This window comes from Chondrus crispus, genomic scaffold (assembly GCF_000350225.1).
Source record: "Chondrus crispus Stackhouse genomic scaffold, scaffold_413, whole genome shotgun sequence".
Lineage (NCBI taxonomy): Eukaryota > Rhodophyta > Florideophyceae > Gigartinales > Gigartinaceae > Chondrus > Chondrus crispus.
In genome coordinates, this window is record NW_005179309.1 from 1 (window position 1) to 10,601 (window position 10,601).

Genomic DNA, 10,601 nt, shown 5'->3' on the forward strand with positions numbered 1-10,601 from the left:
CCCCCGCCGCAGGCGATGGCCGCGCCGCCGTCAGGCCGGCGCGCTTCTTCTGGAACGCCGCCGAGAGCGTCAATGGTCGCGCCGCCGCGCTCGGCTTCGTGCTTTGCTTCGCAAGGGAGGTGCTCGAGCCCGGACATCCGTCGCTTGTGGACCAGGTCGTCGATGTCGTCGTCCCTATCGCGCAGAAGACGCCCCCGTTTCTTGTCGCCGTCGTCGACCAGATCGTCGACTTGCTCACGTGATTACCGCGCGGAGGGCCAGGGGAGGGAAGGCCCGCGTTTGGGGACTATCGTAGTGTAGATGCGCGTCGTAGAGTAGTGCGCGTGGTACTTGTTCGTCCTATCCGCTCGCGTTGACGCCGGGGGGGGGGCGAGGGAGCCCGTCTCTTGCATGTCGACGCCGAGTGCCGTTTCGAGGGCCGAAGGTTTTGCCGAAACGCCTCCCGTGCTCGACTCAAGATCAGTCTCCATCCCAACAACATTCGGAATAAATTGTTCCAATTTCTCCCTCCCGTGCCTGCGCCGGCCGGCCAAACTTCCACTACCCCATCCCATTCCCTTACTCCCACCAACCCACCACCAAAAGTTTGGGAAAACCTAATCGCCCTTATCAGCACTTGCGAAAAGCACCAGGCAGCTACTTCCCTCGCCAAGAAAGTGCTTGTCCTCATCAAGTCTGGAAAAGTTTTCAGTGGTGATTTTTCTAGTAGCGGAACGGAAGGCCCCGACGGTGTGGATCCCAAAGACCCTCACACCTGGTCTATGAACCACTTTGCGAACATGCTAGAATCAAAAACTTGTCCCTTGTCAAGAAAATCGCACGATGTGTTGACGGCCAAGGTTCTCATCCCGTTTCGAGGGCGCGATGAGGAGAGAGCTCTCTGCGCATGGTTATCTTCAGAGGGCAATCTGAAACAGTTGCAGGGCATTTGCGATACCATGCTTTCCCTGCCCCCGCTCACATTGAAGTCATTACACTCGGCCATCCGGTCTCAAATGAAAAATATGACCGCATGCAGAGTCAGGGACAACTATCTGGTGCAGACGTGCTTCAGCTCCCTTTCCAAACAAGAAAACTTTTTAAAGCAGCAACGGCTTTGCAATCGGCGAACACAAATGTGGACTTGTGGCTTGATTATCTGGATTTCGAAAGGCGCATTGCACGCGAATCAAAGCTGGCAACAAAAGTCAACCGGCAGGCATTGAATACTTTAGACGCAAAGCGAAGAGAGCTCTTTACAGAGAGACAAATTCTCCGCAACCTTGCATGAAGAACAGCGTGCTGCTCTGTAGCGTGTTGGGAAAACGCTTGGGACGCACCATACTCGCACTGATAGATGTCAGACCTCTCAATGACTGATTCTAACACGGGCCGTTTTATCCATCGGGCTGAAACACATTCAATGCAATACAACATTACGCTCCACTGTTCTACTGCGTACTACCAACTCGCATCTCTAAATTCCGAGCATTGTGGCGAGCCTTTTTTTGCCACAGATCTGTCTCAGAAGCAGCGCATGTTTTGCCAGGTGAAGCCCACGATAGTATGGGTGTGGGGGGGGTAGGCGGGCAAGTTGATTTACCGCACAGCATCTTCAACAGTGCTATCGCCCTCTTCGACGAGTTCGGCGCGCTCTTCTCTAGTCCATTCATCTTTGGTGCCGATGGAGACTTTTGAAGCACTGAAAAGGCGCTGTTGGCATATGACGGCAATGGCCATCATGACGGCACACAGGCAGAAGACGGTGGTATTCTCATAGTTTTTGTACAGAATGAGGCAGACTATGAGATTCAAAGAAAGACGAAAGTAGTTCATAATGGCGGATCGGGTGACCTCGGGAACATACTTTGCTCGCATGGTACCCATAGCCGGAAAGTACAAACCGCAAATGACCTCAAACGCAAGCAGAGCGCCGTACACCTCCCATACATTGGATGATATGGTGGTGACGACAAAGCAAACGACGCCTATGATGTACATATTGCGCATGAATAGCTCAGCGGGTTGTGTCTTCATAAGAAAGACGAATAAAATGCTTCCAATTATGAAGCAAACCATGAAGGAACTAAAGATCATGCCATGCGGAATCTCGCCAAGTGACATGGCATGCGACGCGGCCTGTAGCGCCGGGGTCCAACTGAAGACCATGAGATACATGGCAGACTCAAAGCAGGACTGAATGATGCCGACAAGCAAGATCTTCTCATCGGCAATCATCATATGCCAGGCACTGCGCAAGCCGCCGGTGACGGTCTGCCTACTATCGCCAAAGTTCTCGGACCAGGACAACATGACAATGAGGCCCGTGGCGGCGAGGATGACAGCGGCCGTATCAAACGGGGCGACCTTTCCAAACTGGGCAGCGACCATGCCAGCAATCTGGCCTGCGACAATGGCGACGACAGCATTCCCAAACTGGGCCTTTGAAAAATGTCGGCGATGAGGTTGGGATCAAAGCCGCGGTTGTTATGCTCCGACACAAGCCACGACTCAAAGGCCGAGAAGAGGATGCTGGTAGCAATGCCCGCCAGCAGCCTGCCGACCATCAAGGTAGCAAAGTTCGGCGAGTGCTTGGTCATGCAGGACAGGGCGTACGTGATGACGAAGACTAGGACGTTAAACTTGCGGCCATACTTGTCGGCGATGGAGCCGATAAAAGTGCCGAAGATGGCGGACGAGCCAAAGCCGGCGATGAAGAGCTGGGCCATCTCCTTCCCGTAGCCGTACGCGGCGTACAGCGCGTAGACGTAGGGCCCCTGCAGCCAGTCGGCCGCGATGGCCAGCAGGTATACGACCAGTTAGTTGTTCTGGAAGGCTGGTGGTACGGCAGGCGCTCGGCGCGCGGGCCCAGGAAGAGGGCGTAGCCGCGGATCACCTGGGCGTCGATGTCAAGCAGCGCATCTGCCAGGCCCAGGCGGCACAGGGCGTCGTGTCTTGGACGGTGTTTGGACGGCGGGTGACCACGCACGTGTGGGGGATCGTGGCCGGGTGGTGGCCGGTGGGGGATAGGGCGGCGGTGAGGTGGCGGGGGCGGGGGGGTGTTGCATGGTGCGCGCGGGGGGAAAGGACGCTAGAGTAGAGCAGGCAGCAGACGACGAGGATGGAGAGCGTGCGGCGCACGATGGCGCGTCGCGGCTTAGTGAAACATCGAGGTCGAGGCCGCACGCATGTCCCACGGCGACGCACGCTGGTGCCAAGCCTGCGTCCAGCGTAGTAGCCTCGTGCAGAAACCGGCGCGCGACCTCGGTCTTGCCGCACGCGAAGGAGTATTAGCTGACGGCCATCCAGCTGACGGCGCTCTTCGGATCACGGTCCACCAGCCAGTGGGCTTCTTGCAGACGAAGAATAACGGCACCCGACTTGCGAAATTCGACGAGCTATGAAGAGATGAGGGAAGGCCACTCCGGTGGCACTCCGCACAAGAAACGGCGGGGGGATGCTACTGCGGTGGCACTCCGCATGTGATACGACAGCACTGCACGGTTGACCCAGATTTCCGCCCTGCTGTACCTACTGTTACCAAAAACGATACAGGAACCAAGCTCCCAAACAACACGGTTACAGATAACATATACGGTAAATCCACGCCCGATGGATGAAAGGAAGACGGCAACCACACTGATTTCAGTCCTGCCATCCCCAGACCGGCATCAGCCTCTCTGAGCTGATAGGTCACTATAAAGGCAGGCCCGAACCTCAGAAGCCCTGCCATGGTAAACAGAACAAACGTCGCTGCTCTTTTTCGCAGCAAACCAGGAATGCAAAACGCAAAGTAAAGAGAAAGCCTAGAGAACATAACTTGGGCGACATTGCTTCGAAGTCAGAAAGCGAAAACAAAGCAGACAATAATCGTATCAATCTCGCCTTCATCCCAGTCTCAGGCACCCCGTTAAACGAAAACGGGTGCGAAGCATGCCGCTGCGAAGCTGAATGAATGGTGAGCAGATGCGGTTGTCCATCGTCATACAGGGACGCATTCCACGGTACCCCATACGCAATCACGCAAACCTCAGGAGCACTCTTCTCAGACTGCTCTCCTGTTCGCTTCTCGCAGTTGGACGATAACCTCTTCACAACACCCAGTGGCACTCCATCAACACGAGCCTCCAGCTTGGACCCCTCCATCACGCGTTGAGGCCCGACAAGCCGCACATGTGAAGACATCAACGCACCCCACCCTGCGCCGACACTCTGGGTCAAACGGGATGACACGGTCATTGCGTAGTCAGATATACCATGAAGGTCTTCCTCATCTGATGAGTCTTCATTGTCGTTCCCCATGTCAGACGCTCTGACGGCCTTACCATCGTCTGTAAATAAGAGACGATTGGCACTAGGCATTGCTTTTAGCAAGTCCAGTTTTCGCCTCTTGCGTTTCCGCATCAGAATCACCTCGGAAACCTCATAAATGCTGTCACCAGCCTCGTTAACATTTGACGAGTTAATTTTGTGATTGCAAGTCATTTCCTCGCTTTTAAACAATATTTGGAATGTTCATAAACAAAACTTCTGTTGTTTCAGAAAAAGTGGCGATGTACCGTTCATAGACAACATTGAGAATGTTTCTTTGGTCTATATGTATTGCCGCCACACATACAATAGTACTGTTATTAATGCAATCTAATTACCGTCTTTGGACAATAATAGTAATGTTTTCCATGTCAAAAACATTGCTTTTGGACAACGTTTCGTTATTTCTTTAAAACTATCGTCCAAAAACAATACTTTTTATTGTTTTTCACGGTTTTGCCTCCGCAGTGTGAGGTGGATGAAGACCATAAGAAGCCGGGATCCGCTACCGACAGTGAGGACTTCACGTCAGACTCGGGGGCCGTGCCGGCTGACTCGACTGACACGGGTGAAGACTTCGTCCTTTCGCTGCGTGAAAGGGTGCCGTTTGAACCAGACCTTGCCTGGGCGGGAGCAGTCACTGAGGACGAAGATCCTCATGCTGGACTTCCGGACCTAGCTGAGGAAGGCTCAGAGTATGAGCCGGCAGATGAGAAAGAGAACAGAGATGAGAAGGAAGAACTTCTCATGTCTAAGCTGAGCCATATCAGCAGAAAGCACGCCGACCGCATAATGTGTTCTATCAAGAGTATGGGAATAGCTGCATGGTCTTTGGACGACCTCAGGCCGGCAGATGTCCCTGTGTCACATTCGTTTGAGTTAAATGACGACAGGCCCATTTCGCACGCTGTTCGGAGGCTCCCTCCGAGACACAACACGGTAGTGCGTGAGGAGATCGAGAAGATGCAGAAGGCAGGGATCACTACCCCCTCTGTAGCTCCTTGGTCGTTTCCGGTCGTCATCGCAACGAAGAAGGACGGGAAACCTCGCTTCTGTGTTGACTGCCGCGCGCTTAACCGCGTGATGAAGGCCGACAAGTGGCCGTTGCCTAAAATGGAAGAGATATTCGACGACCTTGAAGGAAGCCAAGTATTCACTACCCTGGACTTGTTCTCGGGTTATTGGCAAGTGCGGATGGCTTCATGGTGCAAAGAACAGACGACGTTTGTCTGTCGGTACGGGACGTTTCAATTTGAAGTGATGCCATTCGGGCTCATGAACGCTCCTTCAACATTTCAAAGGATGATGGATGGCGTATTCAGAGACCTGCCATTCGTCCGAGTATACCTTGATGACGTGGTCATCTTTTCGAAGTCCTTGGACGTCCATGTTGACCACTTGATTGAAGTGTTCGAGCTGATTGCTCGCAGTGGATTGAAGTTGAAGCTCGCGAAGTGTTCCTTCGCGCAATCACAGACCAGGCTATTGGGGCACGTCATCGGAAAGAAAGGGATTGAGGTGGATCCAGAGAAGACATCGATCATTTGGGACACCCCCGAGCCGCGCACCAAGACGGAGTTATGAAGCTTCCTTGGACTAGCGGGGTATTACCGCCGATTTATCCCTAAGTTCGCAGAAGTCTCTGCATCGTTGCATGCTGCTACTTCTACCAAAGTCGAATTTGAATTTACGGAAGGGACGCGGACCACCTTCCAGGAGTTGAAGAAGAGGGTGACGTCTCCTCCGCTGATGGCGCTCCCGAAGTTTGACGAACCCTTCGTGGTCGAGACAGATGCATCCAACATGGCAGTGGGAGCAGTTCTGGCTCAGAAGAAGGAAGACAAGAAGGTTCACCCGATACAATACGCCAGCAGGACGATGACGGAGACTGAGAAGAAGTACCCCACCTGTGAGAGAGAAGCGTTAGCGGTGATCTTCGCGCTAAAGAAATTCCGGGTGTATTTGCTCTCAACGCAAAAGTTCAAGTTGATTACGGATCACCACGCGCTTCAGTATGCGTTCAAAAAGAAGGACATTCACGGTAGACTCGCCCGTTGGTTGGATTTCCTGGCGGAGTACGAATTCGAGATATTGTACCGCCCCGGCTCAAAGAATTGTGCTGCTGACTTTCTCTCGCGTCTACGAAAAGACGATGGCAGGCGCGAGGAGGATGAGGGGGACCTGGTATGTGCTGCCGCTTTTGCGAAAGGAGATATACTGGAAGACATGGAACCTCATGTGCGGGACACGTACCGTTATCTCGAAGGAGAAGAGATGGTTGAGCAAGATGCTGCGCAGAGGCGCAGATTCAAGAAGAACTCCAGGAGGTTCCTCGCCTGGAACGGAAGGCTGTTTCGCAGGACGAAGAATGGGATCGGAACAATCCCTTCTCGGGGGACTCGACTGCAGATATTGCGGTCGCTGCATGAAGACATTGGTCACTGGGACGCTACAGCTACGAAACAGTTCGTCCTTGACAGGTACTGGTGGCCGGGAGTTCATGGTGATATCTACGCCTACGTTCGTGGATGTGAAGGCTGCCAAAAGGCTGCGCTCATCCCGACGTACAAGAGCACAGCGGTGATACCAGTCTCTCAGCTCTTTGAGACATTCTCGATAGACTTTCCGGGACCCCTTCCCAAAGACGAAGAACGGAAAACGTTACATCCTGATAGCGGTCGAACATCTGACTGGTTGGCCCCTGGCTTGGGCAACCGAGACCGCTACGTCTGCGGAAGTTGCCAAGTTCGTCAAGGAGGAGATCATCCATTCGTTTGGTCCCCCTCGAACTATAGTCTCAGATAACGCAACATGTTTCAGCGCGACAGCGTTGAAGAACTTCATGGCACAACAAGGAATTTCATGGAAACCGGTCCTCGCCTATGCTCCCATGTCCAACGGAAAAGCGGAGCGTATGGTTGGGACCATCAAGCGTTCAATTCAGAAGACGCTATTAGGTCAGGGCGCCGCTACCTCTAAATGGGAATCGGCGTTAAAACAGATTCTCTACGGGTACCGTCGGCGCCGACTGTCCGACGGGTTTTCCCCGTTCGAGTTGATGTATGGAGTTAAGCCGCCCTCGCAACCCCAGACCGAGTCGAACCAAATCCGATGGGGGGGCGTTGAGGGGCGCAACTTGGAACTGTTAGCGACCCTCGCGCTCCGAGCGACGAGGACTGCTAAACAGCTGGACAGGACGAGCAAGAAGATGGCAGTTATCTCACAACGCCAATTTGACGTAGGCGACTAGGTTCTGGTTGCCAGAGGAGCAGCCTTGGGAGGGCTACGGAAGTGGCCTTTAGGAGATTCGAAGTACTACGGCCCCTGCAGGGTAGTACGGGCAACGCACACGCGGTACACACTCGTGTCGCCGGGTTTGCGTTACAGTCGACGGGATATACATGCAAGGCGTTTAATCCCTTTTATTCAGAAACCCACACATCTTATGTAGATGTGATGAATTGATTACCTACACATGCACTAGATTGAAGATGACTCCGATGAATTACGATTCTTTTGGATGAACTATCTTTGGTTGATTACTTGAGTGATCCTATCGCACGACGGCCCCTACCATGTGAGAGGGTTGGGCCACGATTACCTCGACGAACCCTCTTCTTCTTGTGTTCCTGACCGAGACTCTTGCCGTCGCTTCTATCCCGCTTTGCCATTCGGTGCAGGACGCGCATATCGTCGAAGTACTGAAACTTGGTCGGATCGCCAGCGGGGCAGCACAAGCGGAGAGAACTGCTCGTGAGCTGCATGGCATACCGCTCAGCACAGTCATATATCAGCGCCGGTTCCGTCCGTGCGTCCAGACAAATAGCGTGCTGGAAGCGATGGATGTCATTAAGGCGGAGGACGTAGACACCGGCTTCCACACTTGTCGACAGGCGGAGTAGCCAACCGACGTCCGAGCTCCGCCATAACGGGGACCTGGCACTGGACCTGCCATGAACGGTTGACCCAGGCGGTGGAACCACGTGATCCAAGGATACGGTGCCGTGGTAATCAGCTTGAAGGGTCCGTTGGACATGAGTGAAGTGATGAACGCTCGGCGAATAGTTCTTTCGGCGCTCGAACTCGGTGACTCGTTCCGACTCCGCCGCCCAGACGCGGTCGGCAGCGGGCCGGCCAGCGACAAGGGAGATGGCGTTGCAGACGGCAGAACGGAGACAGAGGATAGTGTTGTCTTGAAACGGTACGGGCTGAGACCTGGTGAAATACCTCGACGCCAAGGGAGAGACGTTTCGAGACATGGCGTATTTAACGCGCTTCTTCTTGCCCCTATTCTGGCTACACCAGTTGTCGATGGCCAGGATTGCCGTCCATACGTGTCGAGGAGTCTCGCCCGAAGGCAGAGTTGAAGCCCCGGCGGGCGTCCTCGTTCTCGGAGGGCACATGATCGAACGTCATTGTGTAGAGCAGGATAAGGTACTTATCCTGGCTCCCCTCCCCGACGGCGTAATAGCACCCCTGGGCTTCGCCGTTGCTACCGTCGGAGCACCAAAACAGCTCGACGACCCAATCGGGGTCGTCGCAGCAGTGTTACTCTCTCTCGTCGCCGTGACTGTCGGTGAGCCCGAGCCGGAAGCACCGGTCGGCAGTGAACCAAGCTTTCCGGGACAAACGAGCCGCGACGAATGCCAGCACGTGGGGCCCGAAGAGAAGTCGGGCCCCGGCGGCAGAGACGGCCGCCACGACGGGTGCACGATTACCGACCTCTTTGTATCTAATGCGGAAGGATCCATCTCCTACCTGATACCTAACCGCGGATACATCGGAGCGTCCGGCGTGCTCCCAAAGGGTTGGGAGATGTTCAGCATTCCTTGAGTCTTCGAAGTCAATGAACGGTCGGTTGACGCGGTAGGACGCCCTTTCACGGACTTCCTCCCCGTTTTCGCGCCACATGCCCGCCGAACGACGGGCTGCCTTGGTGGCGATCGCTCGACGAGGGACCTTCCCGCCAGTGGAAGCCCTCGCCGTCTGCTTGGTCCGAGCCATGTCGCACAGAGAGTACCGCCCGAAGGACCACAGACCTTTCGTGCGTGGCTCGGAACGCGGCGCGTTTCAACGAAGTCCCGAAACGGGAACAACGAGAAACGGAGGCTCAGGCGACGTGGAGACCACGCGGCCTGAGGCTCAGACGGCGTCGGACGATCAACGGCCGGAGGCCCGGGAGACGCGGAGACCACGCGATCCGGGGCTACGGTGACGCTAGACGTAAAAACCACAAGTTTGGGCGACGCGGAGACCACACCGCCCGAAGTTGAGGCTGAAGTGCCGGAGGCGGCGCGAGAAAGAAACGATGCGAGCGTAGTCGGCGCAAAATGGCGGTGGAGCGGATGAAATAGAAGGGAGCTAGGTTCGGTGGAAGGTGGAGAGACGGTGGCCGGGGGGGCCAGAGCGGTCACGCGAAGAAGCGGGGCCAGTATATTTACGTGCAACGGCAGCCCCGTGGTCTGCCCTCACGAGGGGGTCATGTGAGATATTTTTAGGGAAAAATTCCATTTTACTGTAGAGGGAGATTTTATTCTGTAGACCGAGATTTTATTTGAATTTTAGAGAAGCGCACGCGTACGGCCCGGCGGAATCCGGGCCGGACGCGTGGACGCTTCTGGAAGGAATTTCATAGAAATAAAAGAGAGAGGGTGACGGGCGCTGCGGGGAAAAAGGGGGGAAAGAAACACACACCACGGAACGGCACGCTCCCCAGAACCGCCTCCCCCATTTCACCGACAACACTCTAGTTGACATACCCTCCCTGATGGTGTCATTTGGGCCACTTAAGCCACATTTAAGTACTTTTTATTAAAGGAACGGTCCTTCTCAAACACCATGCCTCTATCATATTCCACGTTCAGCGCCAAGCACGTTCATACCCGTTTCACCAACCATAAGGCAGTTTTTGGCCACATATGCGCTATGCAATGACGTCAAACTGAACCTCGCCGTCGCTCCAAAATGGACAATTTTGGGACATCACGCAACTCCTGGTTCCATTCATTGCCTCGTGTACCACATCCCAAACCAGCGTTGCAGCAAACTGGAAACTGCTGATTTTGGCTACCCCCGGACGTGGACAACCGCTACGGCTTCTGTGAGAGCTTATTGGCAAGCCTCTTCGTGTTTCTGCACCAACCTTGCGGCCGAAACGAAGCGACCACTCCCTCCGACGCTGTTGTTGACGGAGGATATCATAAGCACGCCGCAACCGCAATCTACGTTGGGATTCACGGACATCCCTGGCGTTCTCAGCATTTATCCGCCGCTTTTTTGTAGCAAGATCCCTTGCCGCTCTCTTTTCTTGC

General features: G+C 54.5%; 1 protein-coding gene across 1 annotated transcript; it reads right to left on the bottom strand.

Moving 5' to 3' along the window:
- Window positions 1-8,838: 8,838 nt before the first annotated feature.
- CHC_T00001199001 (hypothetical protein) lies at window positions 8,839-9,294 on the bottom strand. Its single transcript, XM_005718555.1, has one exon. It carries the CDS (start codon window positions 9,292-9,294, stop codon window positions 8,839-8,841), a length of 456 nt encoding a protein of 151 aa, XP_005718612.1.
- Window positions 9,295-10,601: the final 1,307 nt, after the last annotated feature.